The sequence below is a fragment of the Adiantum capillus-veneris genome, chromosome 21 (genome assembly GCF_014529385.1).
Source record: "Adiantum capillus-veneris isolate H3 chromosome 21, ASM1452938v2, whole genome shotgun sequence".
In the NCBI taxonomy this organism is placed as follows: Eukaryota; Viridiplantae; Streptophyta; class Polypodiopsida; order Polypodiales; family Pteridaceae; genus Adiantum; species Adiantum capillus-veneris.
Window position 1 is genome coordinate 95,114,065 of NC_140951.1, and position 24,756 is coordinate 95,138,820.

General features: G+C 43.4%; 1 protein-coding gene across 2 annotated transcripts in view; it reads right to left on the minus strand.

Moving 5' to 3' along the window:
- The window catches only part of LOC147431383 (beta-amylase 2, chloroplastic-like), a 70,547-nt gene extending 49,444 nt beyond the window's left edge, over window positions 1-21,103 (minus strand). The window contains exons 1-3 of one of the 2 annotated variants that reach the window (XM_086493999.1): window positions 20,582-21,075; window positions 20,075-20,179; window positions 19,604-19,976 (exon numbers count right to left, since the gene is read on the minus strand). In XM_086493999.1, coding sequence (XP_086350125.1) covers window positions 19,604-19,927 — 324 coding nt within the window. In that variant the 5' untranslated portion in view covers window positions 19,928-19,976; window positions 20,075-20,179; window positions 20,582-21,075. Of the gene's footprint in view, window positions 1-19,603; window positions 20,180-20,581 lie in introns of both variants that reach the window. The other variant, XM_086494000.1, reaches the window with a different exon arrangement.
- Window positions 21,104-24,756: the final 3,653 nt, after the last annotated feature.

The following is a 24,756-nucleotide window of genomic DNA, read 5'->3' on the forward strand; positions in this document are numbered from 1 at the left end:
TCTATGGCCTCCAAATCCATAAACCTTGTATGCACCCAACATCCAAGAGGAGTGTTAGGAGTTTTTAGGGTGTCTCCTTGGTTTCCTGCCAAGATCTAGGAAGAAGACTTCTTTGTTGTTGTGCAAGGCCTCATAAGGAGAGAATCTTGTTTTGAGATCTTGTTTCTAGCCATTGTGAGGGGGCAACCCATTTATGGGCTTTGACCTTTCATATTCCACAGTTATCCCATTTATTGGGATGTGGTTGGCACATGTGGGAGCCAGCAATCCCATGCAAGGTACCAAACGTACTGTACGTGGCATATCTGTACGTACTGTACGTTGTTCCGTACAGGAAAAAATTTTACGTACGTAAAAATACGTACTCTTGTAAAAAAAACTGCCAAGTACTAAATTTTCTAGGACATTTCCCAATAAAAAACAAGAGAGAAGCCAACAACTTAAAGACAACCATCTACTGTGTAACTATTGCAAGAAATTTGGATTTTTATTTTAAAGCAGCACTGTACGGGCTTCCCACACCAAAAAAAAAAAAGGGGGGGGGGGGGGAGGCGTACGGATCGTTCCGTACGGTACGGATCCGTACATAACGTCCGTACGGTACAGAACGGATCAGTACGTACGTTTTGATCCAGCCTTGGTCCCGTGAAAGCTTACTGTCACGTGCACATCTAACCCTATGTGTACGTGGACAAGCTACTTCATGACAAGGGTTCAGTTTAGTTCAGTTAGCCTAGTTTCGGAAGTGTTCTGGCACTTTTGTGAGTCTGTTCGCAAACCATGCATGTCCAAGCACTCAGAGTAAATGCACATCCTTTGGTTGCATACAACATGACCATCAGATTTCAGTCAGAACCCATCAAGAGCATTTTAAAGTGCAGAAAACCTATTTTCCCTATTTTAGCCATTTTTCACTTATTATTTTTAAGTGACTTTTGTTGGGAAACTATGGGCAACATTGTGATCTCTCCTTGTTTCCTCCTCAGGGCAACCCGTCCCGTGGGCATTTAGTGCAAAGGCAAAGCACCTAGCTCTCGGTGTAGGCCTAGGAGTGCAGAGACTTTCAAGTCCTCTAGATGGCAACCATGCTTGTAGCCTTGAGACATATACCTCTCTTTCTCCATCTCTCTTGATCCTAGGAGGAGGATCAGTTTAGAAGTGAGCCCACATAGAGACCGTGACAGTAGTCTCATGTCCAGGAACGGTTGGCAGTGTCACTAGCAATCGCAATTGTGTGTACCTCCGGTCTATACATTAGGGCATGACAGATCTATGTCGGACTATCCTTGGTCACTTGTATGAGCAGCTTGTTATCAGCATGGAGAGCTGTAAGGTGCAGCGGAATGAATGTTTGCGCTTTGCTCAAGATGAGTGCTCCGAATTGTGCTCAAGGTTCCTTTTCGTTCTTATGGAAGGTAGAGCCTTCCGTTCTTAATGAGAGAGTGCTATGATCACGAACAAAGTGAGTGGACACTGTGCGTGCAAGTGTATGAGACTCAGAGATAGAGAGAAGAGAGATACGACACCAGAGACGTTGTAAAACCCTCCTCCGAAGGCCCCACTCTCGTCGGGGAGAGTGGTCTACTTATGATTGCACAATCTGGTACAAACTGAATGCACGTGCTGATGCAAGTCTAGGCTATGTCGACGATGACGACGGGGATGATGACACCGACCTAAGGGCTCAAATCTGCAATCTTTTATCTGCTGTCCAAAAACGCTATGGGCTGAAATCTGTGGCTAGTCCAAAAACGCTGATTCTGGGGCTGTTTTTGTAGGTCTTTGACGCTGAAAATCTACAGGTTTTAGGGCTGAAAACTGAGGTTCTTAAGGGCTGAAAACTGCTGGTCCTTTCGGGCTGAATCTGCTACTCTTTAGGTCTGAACTTGCAGGTTCTGTCACAAAGTGATGACGTGGCAGATAGCAGAAACCCTAAAATTCCTGCAAACCCTAATTTCTACCAGAAGCCCTAATTTCCGAAAATCGCAAAGGCTAAATATATTTATTTATTTATTTATTTATAATTTTTTTTAAATGATGAGCGACGCGAATTTCGCTTTTGAAGAGAATGCTTTTTTTTAACAAAAAAAAAAGGAGAACTTGAGAGAGAAGAGCTTTTGAGCTCTTATGCTTTTTATTTTAAAAGCTTTTGGGGCTCTGCTTTTGGGCATCCCTTGTATCTTTAAATAAGTGGTGAGTGCTTCACTTCTCAAAGCATTTGGACGCAGAGTCTGAGAGTGAAACCCTAACCGCTCTCTTGTACTTTGATGATTGATTAATACAAAACGAAATACCGAAAGGGGCGCCAGTCTTTGGGGCCAATATCTCTAGGCACAGAACTTCGCCGGGCCAGTGTACATCTATTGTGATCTGTGACTTGTTTTGAAGTGGTTATTTGGTGCTGTCGCGGTTGATTCTTGACTTGGAGTGTCCAAGTCTGTTACAGTGGTATCAGAGCACGGCCGATTTCTCTTCTACGGGAAATCCGATCCCTGAATTTTTTTTTCCGCGGCACCTATGGCTTCAGGCAATGATCAGTCGACTCCCTCTGCATCTGGAGATGCGGGCTGGGATCACAACGAAGATTCAGACAGAGTATGGCCCGCCTCGGCCTACTCAGGCGGAGCAAAGAGAGATGGAGCGTCGTCAATTGATTGGCGATGCAACAAAGATGATGCTCAATTTTGCCAAGGACCCGAAGATGGCAAAATATATGAATCAAACCTCTTTGGAAGAGGTACAAATGGAGTGGCAAAGAACCACAACACCACTCCCGAAACCCGCTCTCAAGAAACCTTCTGCCTCCAAGAAATATACGAAGAAGCAATTGGAAAACGTGGTTGATGCACGGATTGCTCAGCTTTTCGACGTGCAAATGAAAGGCAAAAAGCACGGCAAAAAGCAGAAGAAAGGCAAAAAGCAGAAGAAAAGCACTGACTTTCCAGGATATTTGGGTCGTCAGTCAACTTTTGATAAGGCAAAGAAATAGAAGAAGCGCGTCAAGTTTGAAGGCTCACTCAGTTCTTCTTCTTCTGACATTTCTTCAGCTCTTCAGACTCGAGCGAAGAAGACAGAAAAAGCAAAAAGCAAAGCAAGACACAAAGCTTCGGAAAGGGCAAGAAAAAGGCAAAGACAAGGCTACATCTCGCCCAGAGACTGACAGTTCTACTGAGGACTCGTCTACAGACAGCTCAGATTCCGATGATGGAAAGTTTTATGCGAACAAGAAGAATTTTTACAAAGCTAATCAGTATGACTTTCTCGAAGATAAAAGCAAGAAAGTCCGAGAGTTTAAGGAAGCTGGCCACTCGATCAAGTTTGATACTTTTTCAGGACACTCAGATGCTTCGAAGGCTTTGTCTTTTATACAGGAGTTTGACATCGCTTTCGCGGGAGGACGCTATTCAAAGCACTCCAAGATTCGGAGAGCTGCCTCTTACTCGAAGAGGAATGCTCATACTTGGTGGTCCACGCTTCTTTTAAACAAGACTGCGCCAGTTAAATGGCTGAAATTTAAGAAGCTTTTTATTTCTTCTTGGTTAACGCAAGAATATGAATGAGATATACGAGCTGCTTGGAACCATCTTCGGATGACCGAGAAAGACACAATCAATGCTTATTGTGAAAGATTCTGGAGCTCTTTTCTACCCGCCTCTTCATTCAAGAAGATCTCGTTCAAAGAACAGATTGCGCGGTTTACCTTGGGTCTACCTACAGAGATCCGAGATCACTGCTTGGAATAGAAGTCAGCTTCTATTTAGGAGTTGATGAGTCATGCGAAGCGGGGCTTTGCCATTCACTCTGGCAGTCTGACCTACCCCACAGATGAGACCATGACACAACGAGCCGAACAGACTTCTGGGAATGAAAGTAGAAAGAAAAAGAGCAACCTAGAGAAAAAGGATGCACAACCCAAGCTTACTCCTGAGGAGAGAGCTCTCTTCATCAGAGAGGGGAAGTGCTTTGGATGCGGGGAACATGGACATATCTCCGCGAAGTGCCCTAGAAAGGCACAAAAGAACAAAATGATAAAGACGACGACAGGCCTGAGAGTTCGAGAGCAGCTGAGGAATGTGGCAGAAAAGGCAGATAGAAAAGCAGAACTGGCACCACATGGCGTGGGACCTGCACCGAATCTAATGAATGAAAGTACAAACTTTGCCGCTTTTGGGGCAAAGTGTAGGATCAGGAAGCTCTTTTGAAGGAGCCAAGGCCAACTTCTTTTCACTTGGAATTGGTGGCTCGATTTGGAATTACGCCCAACAGACTGACGCCACAGGCGGAGGTAGTTCACTGGCACCCGGATGGGATGTTGCCATTACACCGAGCATTGGCAAACTTCATTTGCAATGACAGGGGTGTTCAGGGCACGCGAGTGACGTTCTACTCAGGATCCCTTGGTACCACAAGAACTACGCCGTGGTTGACTACCGGGCCGAGAAAGTGACTTTGATAAATGAAGGGCTTAGAGATTGTACTTCATGAACTTCAGTTTCTTACTCATTCTTTTAGGGGAGAACTGAACGATGGATAAAGGTTGAATATGTTTTGACATGATCAAAAGAACGCCAAGATTTTTCTCCACACTCATGCCGATTGCTTTTCAAAGGGCCTGAAGATCAAACCATTGATCTGATACCTGGAAGCACGCCACCAAATCGGCCACCTTACCGTGTGAGCCGAGTACAGAATGAAAAGATTATGAACCCAATGAAAGACCACTGAAGTCTTGTCCAGCCTAGTACTTCACAGTATTGCTCTCTAGTGGTGTTGGTTTTGAAGAAAGACGGATCTTGGAGAATGTGCATCGATTATAGCACTCTCAACGAAATCACCATCAAGAACAGATTTCCGACTCCTAGGATCGATGATATACTCGACAGGTTCCAGGGATCCTCGTGCTTTAGCAGGATTGACTTGAAGAGTGGATATCATCAGATCAAGATAGCGCCAGGAGATGTCTACAAGACAGCTTTTTGGACGACTTTTGGGTTATTTGAGTTTTTGTTGATTCCTTTTGGCTTAACCAATGCTCCTGCGACATTTAACCGGATGATGGACAGTATTTTTTGAGAGTACAGGCTATTTGTTGGCACTTTCTTTGACGACATCATTGTTTTCTCCAAGAATGAGGCAGAACACAGAGATCATCTGCTTCAAGTCTTTCAGGCATTACGAGATCACAAGTTAGTGATTAATGCAAAGAAAAGTGAATTTTTCCTACCAAAGATACACTTTTTGGGACACAATGTGTCAGCATGAGCAGGAGTGCAAATGGACCCGGCCAAGATAGAGACTATCCGTGATTGGCCTGATTTGAGGAATGTCCATGAAGTTAGAAGCTTCTTGGGATTGTGTTCGTACTACAGGCGGTTCATACGAAAGTTTGCAGAGGTTGCTTCCCCTTTGCATATCTTGACACAGAAAGGAGTACCTTTCTCGTGGGGACCCACAGAGGTGACTGCCTTTCAGACATTGAAAGAGAAATTGACTACGGGACCTATTTTGACTTTGTCGGACTTGCAAAAGTCATTTGAAGTATATTGTGATGGTTGTGGTCGTAGTCTGGGTACGGTCTTGACGCAAGAAGGCCATGTCATAGCTTACGAGAGCCGTTTGTTCTCTAGGCCAGAGATGACAGCACAGATTTATCAGAAAGAGCTTTTGGCGGTTATCCATGCTCTTACTCAGTGGCGGCATTACCTACTCAGAGCAGATTTTTCTGTCTTTACAGACCATCAGAGTTTGCGCTACTTCTTGTCACAGAAGCAGCTTTCGGAAAAGCAGATGCGGTGGGCGAACATCTTGTCATAGTTCCACTTCCAGATTGTCCATATGTAGGGACAGAAGAATGTGGTGGCAGATGCTTTGTCTCGGAAACCGTTGGTTCTGGCTATTTCCGCGATACATCATAGGAGCTTCGAGGATATGGTCGATCAGTATGCCAGAGATACAGATTTTGCAGATATTTTCACACGGATACGGGATGGGCAGACAGTAGCTAGATACTCCCTTCGGGAAGGCTACTTGATGAAAAAGACTATGTTGTGCGTTACACAGCCGTTGAGGGAAAAGGTTATGACTGAATGCCACTGTCCACCTTTTACGGGTCACCGCGGCATTGCTACCACCATGAAAGGGGTAGAGAGATACTTCTTTTGGCCGTGACTCAAAAAGAACGTGGAAGAGTTGTGCGTAGTATGCCAGAAGGTCAAGTTTGACAGGCATAAGGCACAGGGATTGTTACACCCTGTACCCATACCCACCCGCCCTTGGGAAAGTATTGAAATGGATTTCATTTTTGATCTCCCGATTACACAGAATGATCACAATGATTTTCCGATTACATGGCACGCCTGAGACGATTATCTCCGACAGAGACCCCAGATTTATGAGTTTGTTTTGGAAGGCAATTTGGGAGAACATTGGCACGCAGTTGCAGTTCTCGTCATCGTTCCACTTGCAGACTGACGGGCAATTTGAGATTGCCAATTCAGTGATTTTAGATTTATTGAAGTCTTGTATCTTGGATCAGAAGACTCAATGGAAAAAGAACTTACCTTTGGTGGAATTTGCCTACAATAACACGATACACTCTTCGACGGGGAAGACGCCATGTGAGATTGTTGAAAGTGCTGAAAGGTTCCATCCTTCCTGAGCACGAAGATTAGATATTTGAAGCGGATGAATATTCGCGAGATTTGGGTACGGCTTCTGCCAAGGTTCGCGAGACTTTGCAAGAGTCTCAAGAACGACAGAAAAAGGCAGCGGATCGCCATCGTCACGACTTGAAATTGAAGGAGGATGATTGGGTGCTCTTACGTTTTGAGAAGGCACACCTACGAAAGAAAAAGGGAAAGGAGAGGCTTTTTCCAAAGCTTAGTATGCGATACTACGGACCTTTCCAGATCACTGACAAGATAAATGATGTCTCCTTCCGATTGAAACTGCCAGATACTTGGAGGATTCACACTACATTGCATGTGAGTCTCTTGAAACCTGTTTAGGGTGATGTGCCTGATGATGGGGAGCCTGATGAGCAACCCGACGTGGAAGAAAAGGAGGAGATCCTTGTTCCTGAACAAATTTTGGCACTTAACGATACGAAGAAAGGTAAAGTCCGAAGACGGTTCTTGGTTAAGTTCAAGAACTTTCCTGCATTTGATGCGAAGTGGATGGAGGAGGAGGACCTAGCAGATACTCCTTAGATTGTGAAACTTTACTCGATGTTTTGGTTTAGCATAGTCTACTCCAAACGAAACCTAGAATTCAGCTTGGCCGGAGATCTGGCGCAGTGGGATGCACAAGAGGGGAGTCACTCCACTGCTTTGTCAGCAGATGCCTCGATTTTGATACTAAAGTCACGGATGTCTCTTTGAGCTTCAGGGATACTAAGAGCTGACAGTATTCTGCTGGATGACTTTATGAAATGGAATTCCTGATAATGATACTGATTTGTTCTTGACTTCTTGTGAGTGCAGGAACTGATAGCCGAAATGACTGCAGCATTTTGGTCAAATTGATCTCGAATAGACATGGTTGCAATAGGGGTTAGTCAATCGGACATCGTTGAGGTCCCGATTGGACCTAGATGTGATTGCTAGCTACATTGCCGATAAATCATGGTCTAAGATCCGAATGAATGTTGAATGTCATGTGATGTCCTGTGATGCCTGGTGATGTCCTGTGATGTCGTGCGATGTGACTGTCGATTTTGTACATGTGCTAGATGTGTGTTCCTAGTACGTAGTTACTAACAATCAGTGTCTGCTAAGACGGTTTATGGCTTTTGTCAGCTTTTGTTGGTTTTGCAGACGTAATCGCGGTCGATTACAATGCTTTCAAGAGGGGGGTATGTCACAAAGTGATGACGTGGCGGATAGCAGAAACCCTAAAATTCCTTCAAACCCTAATTTCTGCCAGAAACCCTAATTTCCGAAAATCGCGGAGGCTTAAAAAATAATAATAATAATAATTAAAAAAATGATGAGCGACACGAATTTCACTTTTGAAGAGAATGCTTTTTTTTAACAAAAAGAAAGGAGAACTTGAGAGAGAAGAGCTTTTGAGCTCTTATGCTTTTTATTTTAAAAGCTTTTGGGGCTCTGCTTTTGGGCATCCCTTGTATCTTTAAATAAGTGGTGAGGGCTTCACTTCTCAGAGCATCTGGATGCAGAGTCTGAGAGTGAAACCCTAACCGCTCTCTTGTACTTTGATGATTGATTAATACAAAAAGAAATACCGAAAGGGACGCCAGTCTTTGGGGCCAATATCTCTAGGCACAGAACTCCGCCGAGCCAGTGTACATCTATTGTGATCTGTGACTTGTTTTGAAGTGGTTATTTGGTGTTGTCGCGGTTGATTCTTGACTTGGAGTGTCCAAGTCTGTTACAGGTTCTTCATGGCTGAAAAACGTTGCATGCTGAAATCTGTAAAGGCTGAAAACGCCAGGTCAGGGATCTCCAAAACGCTAGGTATGTTGGGATCAAAAACGCTAGGCATGGGGGTTTCTGTGGTGATGATGCTGATGCAATACGCTAGGCTTGGGCTTGCTTCTGGCGATGATCTCCTTGATGAGAAAACGCTAGGGGGGAGGGATGGTCTTGCTTGGAGGGAAAGTCCACCAAGGTCTTGCTTGAGAAGTTGCCTGCTGAGCTTCGCTCGTGTTGCCTCTTCTGCCATTTAGTGCTAACTTTGGTTTGCTTATATATTTTCTTACCCAAAGTGCCCTACCTACTTTTGTTGGAAAGTCACTTAGATTAATAAGTGAAAAATGCCAAAAATAGGTAAAATAGGCTAAATGCACTGGAAAATTCCCTTGATGGAATCTAATGGATTTTGGTGGGAATACTAATGATCATGCTCTGTGCAACCAGAGGATATGCATCTACACTAAGTGACTGGGCATGCACGGTCTACGAATAGACTCACAAAAGTGCCAAATCACTTCTAATCTAGACTAACTGGACTGACTGAACCCTGATCATGTTGTAGCTTGTCCACGAACACATAGGGTTGGATGTGTCACGTGATATCCTCTCCTTTTTCAAAGTGAGATACTGGTACCGAACTGTATGGCGTCGAGGGAGATCGCCAATAGCATCCAGAATCCTGGAAGGGACTCTTTGCCGGCTCACTCTGATGTGTGGGTCGTGCGGTACTTGAACTTCATAAAGGTCTGCAACGCTTGCTTCTTTGGGCCGTGCCAAAAGCGACACAAAGTCTTCTGTGGCTCCTTCAATGCTTCAACTTTGTCGAGAGTCATGCTTCTTTCTTCTTCAAGAATCTCCATGGCTAAAAATTCCTGAACCCATTTCCAACACAAACCATGAACATACCTATTCTATGTAAAGTGAGTGGAAAAATCCTTGTCTTCCTCAAAGACTGTGCGTGCAATGTAGATGAAAAAAGAGACGGAATGCCAAACCGTTCATCAAACACATGCAAACAATGAGATCGAATCTTTTCTATTTGATCGAAATCAATCAACTGTGGCAAATCACAACGGAAATGCCCATGTGTGGTGCTTATACTTTTATGTGCTCGTTCTACAAATGTGTTATGCCAAGGAAGAGACATGGAATGTGACTTCCTTACATACATACTTTTCAGCTTTTCATGAAAAATCCACATACATCCGTGCTCATTCATGAGTGAATCGTGCTCAACGTACAATATGTCATGCCTAGGAAAAGGGATCACATAAAGACGCTAACTAAAATACAAGAAACGATCACGAATGAAACACTCAAAATGCGTGCGTATCAATCATGCGAATACATAATACTTCTTGTGAGGGTTCTTGAGACCTAGGCTCGAGAGCCAAGATCGGTTCTTCCTGAGGGGGTTCTTTGGACCTATGCTCGAGAGCCAAGATCGATCCTTCGTGATTGATCGAATCTGCGACGAGGTTAGCTTCGCTAGAAAAAGTATCCACTAACTCATCCTTCCTGTGAACAATCACATCTTCTTCATGCAGCTCATCATGCTTGTGAGAAATCACATCTTGATCATGCAAATCACCATGCTTTGTGAGAAATCACATCCTGATCATGCAAATCATCATGCTTGTCATTGTCATCCAAATCATCATGCTTATCATTATCATTCAAATCCTGTGTGTCATGCTTGGGAGAAGAAGAGACTGAGAGAGTCTCCTTTTCCCGAATCTCTTGCATCTGTGCCTGCATTTGAGAAAAGAGTCGCAACATCTCTTGCATTCTTGCTTTGGTCTCGCGATCAAATTTGTCTTGACTTTCTTTTTCTTCCAAGTTGTACTTACGTTCTATGGTTGCTATTTCTTTTTCATAGTCACGATCTATGGCTGCCATTTCTTCTTCGTAGGCCTTTATGTCTGCTTCTCTTTCTTGGTCCAACTCCTCCATAGGAGTTAGCGCAATCCTTGACGTAGATGGGGAAGGGGGAGGGTCGGAAAAACCTCCTGGTGGGGAAAATTCTTCTTCGCCTCTCTCATGCTCATCACCACCAAGCGAAGTATCCATTCCGCTTCGAGTGATTACCATCCACTGAAGTCGTGGGTTCTTGTGGGTTCTTGGGTTCTTAAGTTCACGAGGAACTTGGGTTCTTGGGGGTCTTGGGTTCTTGGGTTCTTGAGGGTCTTGAGGGTCTTGCGGGTCTTGAGGTTCTTGAGGTTCTTGAGGTTCTTGAGGGTTTCCTTCGCTTGCAATCTGTGTTTGAGAAGAATCTTCTCTTCACCCGAGTTCTACTCCTTTCCACGGGCACACCCCTTGGCGGCCTTGCGCTCACACCAAGGTTGCTTTTTCCCACCTCACGTCGATTGGCCGGCCGCTAAGTGCACAGTCCGCTCTCAATGAGTGAAAAGAGGCACAAGGGGAGGCTAGACAAGCCCTTCTTTCTTGGGATTCCTATAACTCTTCAGAAACACGATTAGAAATCGACACGCCCAAGCGAACTTGGGTTCGTGCCACCTCAACAAGCAAAAGAGATTATGTGGTTCTTGTGGTTCTTTCCTTGAGTGATACAGAACACTGCCAAAGCTCTGATACCAATGTAAGGTGCAGCGGAATGAATGTTCGCACTTTGCTCAAGATGAGTGCTCCGAACTGTGCTCAAGGTTCCTTTTCGTTCTTATGGAAGGTAGAGCCTTCCGTTCTTAATGAGAGAGTGCTATGATTACGAACAAAGTGAGTGGACACTGTGCGTGCAAGTGTATGAGACTGAGAGATAGAGAGAGAAGAGAGATACGACACCACAGACGTTGTAAAACCCTCCTTTGAAGGCCCCACTCTTGTCGGCGAGAGTGGTCTACTTATGATTGCACAATCTGGTACAAACCGAATGCATGTGCTGATGCAAGTCTAGGCTATGTCGACAATGACGACGGGGATGACGACACCGACCTAAGGGCTGAAATCTGCAATCTTTTATCTGTTGTCCAAAAACGCTATGGGCTGAAATCTGCGGCTAGTCCAAAAACGCTGATTCTGGGGCTGTTTCTGTAGGTCTTTGACGTTGAAAATCTGCAGGTTTTAGGGCTGAAAACTGAGGTTCTTAAGGGCTGAAAACTGCTCGTCCTTTCGGGCTGAATCTGCTACTCTTTAGGTCTGAACTTGCAGGTTCTTCATGGTTGAAAAACGCTACATGCTGAAATCTGTAAAGGCTAAAAACGCTAGATCAGGGATCTCCAAAACGCTAGGTATGTTGGGATCAAAAACGCTAGGCATGGGGGTTTCTGTGGCGATGATGCTGATGCAAAACGCCAGGCTTGGGCTTGCTTCTGGCGATGATCTCCTTGATGAGAAAACGCTAGGGGGGAGAGATGGTCTTGCTTGGAGGGAAAGTCCACCAAGGTCTTGCTTGAGAAGTTGCCTGCTGAACTTCGCTCCAGTTGCCTCTTCTGCCATTTAGTGCTGGCTTTGGTTTGCTTATATATTTCTTACCCAAATTGCCCTACCTACTTTTGTTGGAAAGTCACTTAAATTAATAAGTGAAAAATGCCAAAAATAGGTTAAATAGGCTAAATGCATTGGAAAATTCCCTTGATGGAATCTGATAGATTTTGGTGGGAATACTAATAATCATGTTGTGTGCAACCAGAGGATATGCATCTACACTAAGTGACTGGGCATGCACGGTCTACGAATAGACTCACAAAAGTGCCAGATCACTTCTAATCTAGACTGACTGGACTGACTGAACCCTGATCATGCTGTAGCTTGTCCACGGACACATAGGGTTGGATGTGTCACGTGACAAGAGCCTTTCCTTCCTCTCTCTCTCTCTCTCTCTCTCTCTCTCTCTCTCTCTCTCTCTCTCTCTCTCTCTCTCTCTCTCTCTCTCTCTCACACACACACACACACACACAAACACAGATGTCCTATCCCTTTCTACCTCAGTGATCTCTCTTCTCCACGGGTGCGTCATTCATGTGTTTGGCATTGCAAGTGTTCTGGAGTCGAGGTGTCCACCGGATCACGAGCCAGTTCTTGCCTTCATTGCATCTTTCTTTGCCACCTTTAACAATTTTGGCCATGTACCATTGTGAAGCGAGATTGCAATGATATAAAAAGAAAATGTTCTAGTCTGACCCAAACGGAGAAAAAAGCTAACAGAGCATGGGCTTTCAATGGCTAGCAGAGCATGGGTCGATATGTTTCACGAAGCTTGAAGATATAAAGAGAACCGAACGTCAACACGTATCTAATGTACAGAATGAGATGAGAAAAATGGGTTTTATAGAGGATAGTGAATGTATTTCAGCCTTCGGGTTCCTTTGAGGAGGTTTCTTATGTTGATACTATGTATGAGCTTGAGGTTGTAACGGATTCTACGATGCAGTATGGAAGCCAAGTTGTGGAAGTGTGCACTCTAGAAATGTACGAAATGCCTTTCAAAACATGGTAAAGCTTTTGCTTTTCAACGGCATGAGATAGATAATAGGATGTGTTAATCCTAGTGTCGTGGCATCTATGGTGATCTTCACTATCCCTCATGTACCTTGGAATTTACATCCAATTCTATTCCCAAAAGCACATTTGTCAAAGCTAATAGAGTTACTCAATGAGAAAATTAAAATGGGTATTTTAGAGCCTTCTTACCCACCATGTTCAAACAAGTGAATCCTTGTGTTAAAGAAGAATGAAGCTTTGCATTTCATACAAGATATGCAACATGTTAACAAGGTTACTACTAGAAACGTGGGTACTAGACCAATTGTGAACGAATTTACAAAGGTATTTGCAGAAAGGGCAATTTACTCAATGGGAGATCTCTATTGAGGGTATGATCAAATTTCAGCTAGCTATTGAAAGCAGAGATTTGACAACAATGAAAAAACCTTTGGGATTGGTAAGGATGTGTACCTTACCTCAAGGAGCAACTAATTCAATCGCACATATGATGAACGAGATGAATAGGATTCTATGTGACTTCATATCTCAAATTACAATTCCATTTCTTGATGATGTGCCTATCAAAGGATGTGAAGACAAAGACAAAGATAAAGCTATGGATTCGAGGGGGTGCCGTAAATTTGTTGCTGACAATATTGGAGATTGTGAGAAGATTTTGACAAGGTTGAAAGAAGTCAATCTTACCCTGTCAAGGCAAAAGTCTGTATTTAGAGTCAGTGAAGTGTTGATTGTGGGGCATACATGTGGTCCTTATGGTAGAAGGCCCTATCCAACAAAGGTAGATGCAATCAAAAACATGAAAGAAACATGTACAATAATAAGTGAAGTGAAGTGTAAAGATTTTGGGTGCTTGAGCAATGGAGTATAACTTTGTACCTACATGTTTCTTAAAACTTTTGGGTGAATGGCACCTTATTGGATGTTACTTGAGCACTTTAGAAAAACAAGAAGATTGGTCTGAACAAGAATTCAAGAGAATAAGAAGCAAGGCATATGGGTACTTTTTGAAAAACAAATACTTTTGGAAGAATCCAAAAAGGGTAGTATGCAACAAGGATACTAAAATGAAGCTAGTCAAAGAGTTTAATGAGAGTATATGGCCTAGTCATTGAGGTGTATAAGCAACCTTTGCCAAATTGAAAGAAAGGTATTGGTGGAAAGGAATGTAAAAAGATGTATCTCAATACGTAGAGTCTTGTGTAACTTGTCAAATGTATTCAAATATAAGGCACCGTGATAAGTTGCACCCTACTTACCCATTAGCAATGCAATACAAATGGGTGGTAGGTTTGGTAACTATGCCTTTGGGATTATGGCAAATGAGATATACACTTCTTGCAAGAGAAGATTTATCAAACCAAGTGGAAGATCGTGCATTGAAAACAAAACTATTGAAGCAATGTGCAAGTTCCTTTTGTGAGGATTCTAGTTACTAATCCTTAATTAAGTACTTAAATTCATGATTAAGACTTAAGAAACTTGAACTTGACTCAGAGACAAGACTTAGAAGACTCTATGTTTGATTAATTCAATGCTTTGAATGTGTTACAAGAGTGTTCTTATATAAAAATTGAAGAAACACCATGAAAAGACATGACCATAGGTCAAGAGACATGACTCTAGAACAATAGTCGTGTCCCTCTGCTGTAGAGTCATGACCCTTCGGCATAAAGGTGCAGCCATTCGCTGAAGGCATGGCTATTCGCCGAACAGGTGCAACTCTTGGGCGAAGAGGCACATCCTTTCGAGAACACGGGTCTCTGATCTCGTATGTCTTCGTATCTGCAAGAGAACCAAGCTAGGAAGGTAATACAAAGATAAAGAATATGTCACAATCGTGACATTCCCTCCCATTTAAAATAAAACCCAAGGTAGTTGTAGAAACTCCGGGAGAAGGAAATGTATTGTTGTTGTGCTTCTACATCCAGAGCTCTTTCTGTTAAGTCCCACGTCATGGCACTATTATTGACCATAACTATTTTGCCAAACTGAAAACTAATCATATATGCAACTTGTCTCATCTTTGTCAAAAGTATCAGTATCACATCTGCAACTAGATTAGTGCTTTGGTCAAAGTCATTTGTAACTTCGAGCTTTGTCCAAGAAAAGAATTGAATCTTTATCTGCTTCCAGTGAAATTATTGGTAAACTTTTCTGTTGAGTGATGACTACTGGTTGGAAATCTGCAAGGTATTTCATTAGTTTATCTGGAACATTAAAATCCTTTTGAAGGGATGTCGTAGACTGAGATAGAGTAGTGTTTGAAGATACATCCATTTGTAAAGGTTTACCTGTGGAACAAGTTGTGTCCAAAGATTCAATTGCAGCGACTAAAGTCATGCTGCAAGAGTATACATCTGATTTATCCTTTGCACCATCAAAGATTCAATTGCAGCGACTAAAGTCGTGCTACAAGAGTCTGCATCTGATTTATCCTTTGCACCATTGAAGGCAAGGAATGGAGTCTTCAAGTTGGAAGAATTATCATTCACCACTGCATTTGGTATCTGTTCAGAGAGAGAGGCTTTATTCTGCAAGGGCGGTGACGAGGCAAGTTTTTCTGCCTAGATCACGACCAAAGAAGGGGTTTTGTGCTTGTCCGTTGTCACACAAGAAGAGGAATCTTCTAAATCTTCAGCTTTCTCAGCGGGTATTAAGGCTTCCTTATGAGAAGGGAGAGGTTGAGGGAGTTGTTACCTCTTAGACCTCTAAAGAATCCTCTTGCACAAGGAAAGGATCAATAAATCTTCGCCTTTACCAACATCAAATAAGAAAGACTTAAATGTAGGGCATGGCTCGCGAGGAGAAACTTGTGCAACGTCACGGCATTCACGACTCGGTACTCGACTAGGGTCACATATATATGCCACTAAGTAATCCCATCTTGATATGGTTAATTGCTTTTTAAGATAAGATCCTTTGGAAGCTTCATGTTGCTGCTTTTGTTGCTAATGATTCCAATAAGAAGTTGGTTGCTTAGAACTGTAACATTTCCAAGAATACTCATGATAATACTTCTATTGCTCGCATGAAGGTACTTTGTGTCTAGTTGTCTCTGAGAAACCATGCTTTGGGTGAGAAAATTTGAGTTCCGAAGCCTTTGGTTTGAGTGGGTCTTCCTAGTCCACCACTGAAGCTTCGAAAGAAGATGGTGGAGAAGCAACATTAGTCATCCGAGAAGTTGTAGGATGATTCTGAGAAGTGGTTTGCATATGCATCTAATCCAAGAGATTGTGAATCGATGTGAGGCTTGTTGAAATTGCTGTCATCTGCTTTTTGAAAACTGCTATCCGATCCTCGAGTGGAATAGAGTCGTTGCCATCTTGTGATTCGGCCATGCCGATTGCTTAGAGGGAGTAATTGATAACTTGGAATAAGCTCACACCAAGGCTCGAGAACTGGAACCTGTGCAGGAGTAGGTGCTGCTGCAAGAACAGGTTTCGGAACGAGTATTCCGAGAACAAGAACGGTATCTCGAATGGGTTCAGGCTCCGAGGTATCGGAAATCACAATTACTTGGAGTTCGGAAGTGTCGGGTATAATGATCACTTCGCGTTCCAGAAGGACTTCGTCCGGAATCTCATCTACGTACGAGAGAAACAGGACGGGTACGTTGAATTCTACATCGGCCATGTGGCTCGTGCGCATAGAAGCCCCAGAAATCCAGTGCTAGGAGGGAGAGTAGAGTACAATGTTTGGTATCGTTGACTTGTAGGCATCTTTGCTTAAGTTGAAGAAATTTTCGAAGGGCTGAGTTCACATGACATTTAAAAATTTTGGGGTTGGGCAGCCACTTGGCATTAAAACCAAGGCAATCGATTAATGTAGAAAAATTCTATGTTGCTGATCCTTCTTACGGAAAAACAACCAACGGAGATAGTCAGAACAGCCAATGCAACTTTTCAGCCAGAGCCCAGCAAATCCAGAATTCAGCGCTTGGTGAAAGGGTGTGACCCTCCAGAAGGGGTGCAAGCGAGGGAGAGATATTCAGCAGTGGAAGGGTGCGCAATGGTTGCATGAAGTGGCAGCCAGCGTTGAATTCAGCCAACGAAAGGTTTTTTTTTTTTTCTGTGCTACAGCCTGGCAACGCATGGAGAAAAGAGTGTGACCCTTGGAGCCAGCGCTTGGTAAGGAGACATGATGCTTCGTTGAAGGGACACGGCGAAGAGACAGCTCGAGGATGTTAGACTTACACCACTCTGCTGCTTCTCAGGTCTAGGGCATACTTGTACGGCTAGTATGTCTTCGGGCTGGCCACCCATAGTCTAGGTTGTACCTTGTCCGGCGCCCGAGTTTGGGGCCGGCTGTCCACTTTTGTCCGGGCGCCCACATATATTTCCATATATCATTTTTCTATTGGATCGTGGGGATTTTTATCAGGCCTTACCCTACCTCCCCTTGGACACTATTTATAGGGGCAGGGGGGTACCCACTTCCACATCTCATCTCACAGAGATCACACATCTGATTGTATAGGGTCTTCTCATGGTAGTCATGGGGGGCTGATCGTCCCCTCTTCACAATATCCAGCGTTTGTGTCTACTGTCTCTCTCTCTCCTCTAACGCTTCCGCACACGCGCACTCTCACAGAGGAGGCAAGGGCGGCTATGAAGAGACACAGCCCGTTGAAGAGGTGCATCGCTTGGTTTCCATCAAGGAATTTCAGCACGCACATCGGATAGATACGCCATCCCTCCATAATGCTGCATTATTTATATATTACAGGTAGTGTAGGGTAAGAGTTACCTCATGCTCTTGTATACGTGCGTATACCACCTTTCTTCTGCTTCCATACAATTCCGGGAAGGGGGTAGAGTGTAACAGCGAGGGTAAGAGGCTCACAACCTTTGGGTCTCGGGAAAATATTTGCTATGATACCACTGTAAGGATTTTAGTTACTAATCCTTAATTAAGTACTTAAATTTATGATTAAGACTTAGAAAACTTGAACTTGACTCAACGACAAGACTTAGAAGACTCTATGTTTGATTGATTCAATGCTTTAAATGTGTTACAAGGGTGTTCTTATATAGAAACTCAAGAGACGCGATGAAAAGACATGACCATAGGTCAAGAGACATGACTCTAGGTCAATAGTCGTGTCCCTCTGCTGTAGAGTCGTGACCCTTCGGTGGTGTAAAGGTACAGCCATTCACTGAAGAGGCATGGCTATTCGCCGAACAGGTGCGACTCTTTGGCGAAGAGGCACATCCTTTCAAGAACGGGGTCTCTGATATGGGGCGTCTTCGTATCTGCAAGAAAATCAAGCGAGGAAGGTAATACAAAGATAAAGAATACGTCACAATCGTGACACCTTTTAGAAGATGTAATTTGCCACTATGGTTGTGTTGGAAAAATAAAAACAGTTGGGGTTCAGTTTTCAAAATTGCTCTCACTATTGCTTACAATCCTGAAGGAAATGGTAAATCAGAGCGTAGCCATCCTCCTATCATTAAAGTAACGCTTACAAAGGTAAACTAGGAGAGTGGCCTAGATTATTGTCTTATGCTTTATGGGTTGATCGTACAACTCATAGCTCACTTATAATTTATATGCCTTTTGAGTAGATGTGTGATCAAAAACCTATAATGCCACTTGAGAATGTAATTCCTACATGGAATGTACTAGATGGAATGAGTAGGGAAGACCTTGCTTTGCAAATACAACAATTGAAGAGAAGGCTTGAAGATGTTGAACTTGTTATATCAAGATTAAAAGATGCAAGGTTGAAAAATAAACACAGGTTTGATAAGAGGCTTAGGCTCAGAAGACCAAAAGCTATTGAGGAAGGTGATTGGGTGTTGGTGTATGATAGTAGTCTTGATAACAAGCACTCTATAATAAGGAAGCTTGCAAAGAGATGGTTTGGCCCTTATGTTGTTAAGCATGTGCATGGGAATGCATCTTATATCTTGCGTAAGTTAGATGGGACAGAAATGAAAATTCCCATTGCGCGAAAAAGAATTAAATTATTCAAAAAAAGAAGGGTTGCTGATGCTGATCTGTTTAATTCAAAAGCAAGTCATGAAGATTGAGAAAGCAATTTTTAAATGCAAAAATATAAGCATTATTAGAAAAAGGATACAAAATCTTTGTCTATTGAGTTGAGGCACACATGAAACTAAAAGGATACTAGAATTAGGGATTGTGACTCACAAAGGTATGGAAGAATAGAGATGAGGATGTGTCTACTTATAAAGCCGTAGTGCTAGTACCAAAAAAATTCCCCGTCTGTTTTGAGAACAAATTTTATTTTTTTTAACGGACTATTTAAGCAATGGGATTCAGCACACTATCTTTGCAAAAGAAAGAAAACATGACAAAAGCAAGTACCGAAGCCATACAAGCCACATTGAGTTCTTAAAAAATCACCAACATGGAGGATCCTTTATAAAGCACTAGTGGATAGCTTACAAAAAGTTACGAGTAAGGAACTCTAGAATATCTACTACCTCACTCTACAATGTGTTAAGAGCCATCTAAAAACCTTAATGCCAAAAGAAAGTAACACCAATAGTCCTATCGATTGAATCTGAAGCATACTGAGTGTTCAGCATTCTCAGAGAATGGGCTAAAGGGCTTAGTCAACCAGAGTTGAGTGGCGAGGCAAAGCACTATTCCAATCATCCTATATGGCCACATACTATGGGTGCAAAAAGGAACACAGAAAATCAACCCTTGAACAAGATAAACATGGCATTGTAGCTAACCTTTGACCGAAAAGTTGTTCCATCAGCTTCAACTGTCCAACCTGCTTCTCTTGCAAGTGCTTTGATGACGTCATTTATGTCAGCACGGATAGGCAAGTTATAATTTCCGTAGCGTCTCAAACCAGCCAAAATGTTAGAAGTGATAGAGCGGCGATGCCGTTCTCTGAGCTTGGTTTTCTCTTTTTCCTTCTCCCTTGACCTCTCTTTCTTCGCTTTTTGTTCAATGATAAGAGGATTAGTGATGACCTCTACTTTGTCATCTGCATCTCCACTAGTTCCACTTCCACAAGCCTCCACATCCATCCTCCTATGTCCAAAACCCATGGCGAGCGTTTGAAACCTTTCATATCCAATGCTTTCAGCTTAGGCTTGGCTGTGACATGGACAGTAGGTCTAATAAAATTAGTTCTGTGAAGCTAACTCCATGCATAACGCACCCCAGATCAATCAAGAATTGGAAGTATATGTTACTCGTTCGACGTCTTCAATACAAAGGCACAATGTGGTTGTGGGTGCTTCCTTTCTAGTGAGGCAGGGATAAGTATATGTGCTGCCGTACTCATGAGAATAGAACATCTGTCCAAAATGGAATATTGGATATCAGCTTTCACGTAATCATTGATAAAAATCAAATCAAGCAGGAAGAACAGTGCACAATGAGATTTGGGATTGAAATCGTGTTTATCAGAAAATCAAAATCATCTAAAGAGAAATTCCCTACACCCCAAATTTTTTTGTTTCCAAGTTGCAAGCTCTGTGTGTGAGTATAGAGAGAGAGAGAGAGAGAGAGAGAGAGAGAGAGAGAGAGAGATTGTTCTAGAGGAGTGCGAGTGCGCGCGCACGAGGTGAGGATCACAAAAAAACTGTGAGAGAGAGAGAGAGAGATGGTAACAATTGGAAGCGAGACAAAAAAGGAAAAGCAACTAAGGACCTTGAGGAGGACAAGAAACAGCCCACAAGCAGATACAGAAGGTATACCTGGAACAAGGAAGAAATAGAAGAGCTCTTCGTCTTCACTTTTGGAAACGAACAAGTAAAATGAGAGCAGCCGCTGTTAAGACAAGAATCCTACCTTGCAGATCTACAATGCAACAGAGAAAGAAAGTTTCCCCCACACTCGATCACGGCAGCTTCGGCAGAATGAGAAAAATGGAGAGGGGAGCTCAATGGCATATGGTGATAGGACGAAAGCAGAAAAAGCAGGCGAGAAGCTCCAATTTTAGCTACTGATCTTAGCAGCGTGTGTGTGTGTGTGCGCGCCCGCGAGAGTGTCTTGTCTTTTGTGCCTGCCTGTAAGTTGTGTCTGCACGCATGTGTGTTTTGGGGGAAGAAGCGCTCGTGGGAGGGGGTGCGACACTCTGCGAGTAGATCTCTCCCCCGCTTGTCTGTGTGTAAATGGGAACTCGTGGGCACTGGGCTCTCTCTCTCTCTCTCTTTAGGAGCTCGTGGCCCGTGGGTGTTTTCTCCCTCTCTCTCAAGCGGAGGAGCTTTTGCTTTCTCCAAGCTGACAGCGCCCAGCACACTCTTTTCACCTCAAGATTAGTTTATACAGTCAGAACTTCAACACCAAATTATTTCAACATCTTATTATTACACTAGTACTTTTCTTCAAACAATGAGTGCATTTTCTTACCCTCAGCACTATATCACACGGGGCTCACACGGAGTCTTGAATAAGACCGAGCAATGGGGTCGACTACTAGCAACCAGAGTGCGGAATCCAAAATCGACATGCACCGTCAGATGGTGTCCGAGTTTATTTTGTTTGCTGAGTTTACTTTTGCATGTTTGTGTTTACCATATAAGGGTATGTTTCGCCTTGGATGCCATCAAAAGCTATGCGTCCACATGGTTAGAGCATACGCTTGCCATCGGGCAATTCACGGGTTCGATTTGCCTCATGGGCATGGACCACACATTTTTTTGGTCCGTTGACCCACCTCAAAAACCTCCCGCTCGGCGCAGGCATGACTGCAGGAGGGAGAGCAGGACGATTAGTAATGCGTCTCACCAAAGGTAGGGGTGTCACCGCCACCAAAGCGATCTTGAAGGTGGGAGGGTGTTTAGGGAGTGTGGTTCCCCAATGCATCACAATCGACCTCAAGTGGCCCATGATGCATTGCATTGTGGAACCGAGGTCACATCAGAAATAAAGATGATATTAGCGATGGGGTTATCGGTGGCAGCGTGAAGCTAGTGGTCATATTGTGTGCAGGTGCCTATCTGCTCTCTCTCTCTCTCTCTCTCTCTCTCTCTCTCTCTCTCTCTCTCTCTCTCTCTCTCTCTCTCACACACACACACACACACACACACACACACACACGCATATTAGAGAGTGAAAGATATGGAGCTTATGCAACAACTAAAAGCGCTACTTGTGAGCACTTTTACACACACTTGCCTTGCTCTTGAAGATCTCGATTTTGCCTGTTTTATCGCAAGTTGCTATGGCTGCCCACCTACATAAAAGCAACGCTATTGTGGTTGCTTGCCCAATTTGTGTGTGTGTGTGTGTGTGTGTGTGTGTGTGTGTGTGTGTGTGTGTGCACGCCCCCAAGCTCCAGATCTTCAATTTGCCCTCTTTGTAGTAGCGCTACAAGAGCTTGTAATTCCCAATCTCTGTTCTCTGCACATGACCTTCAATTTCATGCTTGATTTACTATAAGTGCTAACATTGTAAGACAAGGGAAGCTAGAGACTGAGAGTTCACCACCCAACCACCCATTATATAGGCAAGCCCCTAGCCCTTTGCTCTAGTTGGACTCCCCGTTTCACACCACCTAGCCCGGCCCTGCCCTTGTCTGGTCCGACCTTGCCGGTGTCCTGACATTACTCCCCCCTTAAGAAGAGTTTTCGTCCTCGAAAACAAAAGTGGGGAACTTCTTCTTAAGAACACTAATGTTTTCCCAAGTGGCACCTTCTTCAGGTCGGTCTTTCCACTTGATTAAGGCTTGTTGACGTACATGATGACGTGTACGCAACTCATGATAATCAAGAACACGTTCAGGTTCATGTGGTAGGGTAGGAGGTTCAATGAAATCAACCAAAACTTGTTGGTCAATGACATTGTCGTCCCCATGTAACCGCTTACGTAAACGGCTTACATGAAACACCGGATGAATGCGAGAATGTGAAGGTAGTAATAATTTGTAGGCACGATCACCTACTCGCTTGAGTATTTTGAAAGGCCCACAATATCGGGGAGATAATTTAGGTGTCGGCCCAGTTTTCAGACTTTCTGAATGTTCTGGCCCACGTAAAAGTACTTCCTCCCCTTCTTCGAAGGTAACTTGCCGACGTTTCTCATCAGCGTACTTCTTATAGAGATCCTGTGCTTGCCGGACATTCTGACGAGCAAGTTTCAGCATATCCATGTGGTCTTGGAGAAAATCCTTAACCTGTTGGAGTTTTTTGGTTACCAACCCCACCGTAACTGGTGACCTAAGTTGAAACCCGTACATGAGCATGAAAGGACTAAAACCTGTTGTGACATGCTTAGCACTGTTGTAGGCAAACTCGAGAATAGGTAAGTATTCTTCCCAGTCTGACTATTTTTTGCTGACATATGCTCTTAGCATATTCCTGTAGCACCTGGTTAACCCGTTCCGTTTGACCATCCGTTTCTGGATGATCAGTTGTACTGAGGTTTAGTTGTGTACCCAATCGTTTAAATACAGCTCTCCAAAAGTGGCTATTAAACTTGGGATCATGGTTGCTAACAATGTTACTCGGCAAACCATACAATTTGTATAGATTGTCCACAAATAACTTGGCTAGTTCTGGTGTCTTAACCATTGATTTGGTCGGAATAAACTTACATAGTTTAGTCAACCTGTCTACGACCACCCATACTGAGTCATGACCTCGTACAGTAGTTGGTAACCTACAATAAAATCCATAGAGATGCTTTCCCATTTTCCATTGGGGATCTCCAAAGGATGTAAGAGTCCTCCTGATTTCAAGCGCTCTGCCTTCTTAACTTGACATTTTTTTGGCAATGCAAGACATAAGCTTGAACAAAGCCATGTAGACCTGGCCAGTAAAACTGTCGTCGTACGAGAGCATAAGTTTTTCTAATCCCCGGGTGCCCTGCACTTGGACTATCATGACATTCATAAAGAATTTGGCGTCGAATGTCTGTGTCTGTCGGTACACAAACTCTCCCCTTGTGGAGTAGGTACCCATTGTCGATGGTAAAATGCTTCCATCGATGTAGTTCATCACTTGATAAAGGAGAACTAGGTGTGGAGGTTAAATGTACACTACCGTCATTGGAGTGAGAAGGATCCCTCTTTTGAACATGGCTCCACACTTTGGAATATGCTTCATCATGCTCATATTTGCCCTTGAGAGAATCTAAAAATTCACTACGAAGTTCCATGAACAAGAGCGAATTGATCTCTGGCATTCGACTTAGAGCGTCTGCCACTACATTGTATCGGCCTTTGCAATACCTTAGCTTGGCATCATATTCCTGAAGGATATCGGCCCACCTGGCTTTTCGACCCTTTAAATCCGTTTGTTGTGTAAACCATTTGATGCTTTCATGGTCAAACACAATCTCAAACTGAGCACCATACAGATAATGCCGCCATGTTTTTAAGGCAGACACTATTGCAAAGAGTTCGCATTCGTAAGCAGAATAGTTATGCTGAGCTGCATCAAGCTTCTCGCTTTCAAATACAATCGGCCATCCGTCTTGTAATAGGACTGCTCCAATAGCACAGTCACTGGCATCCGTTTCCAAAATGAATGGTTTCAAAGGATCTACAATAGCCAGTATAGGAGCTGTAGCTAATGCCTCCTTGAGCGTATCAAAACTGTATTGTTGAGCGGATCTCCACTGAAAAGCTTTACCTTTGTCTTTTAGTTGATCCGTCATAGGAACAACAATTTGAGCATAGTTTTTAACGAACCTACGGTAAAAACCTGCAAATCCTAAAAATATCTGTAATTCTTCAAGATTTTTAGGAGGAGGCCATTTCCGGATGGTATCCACTTTGGATTGATCCATGTATAGCCCGTTAGCTGAAATAACATGCCCTAAATAATGAATTTCATCTTTTAGAAAATCACATTTAGATTCCTTGGCATATAACTTGTTTGCGCGTAACAAGTCAAACACTTGCCTGAGATGTTGCAAGTGCTCTTCT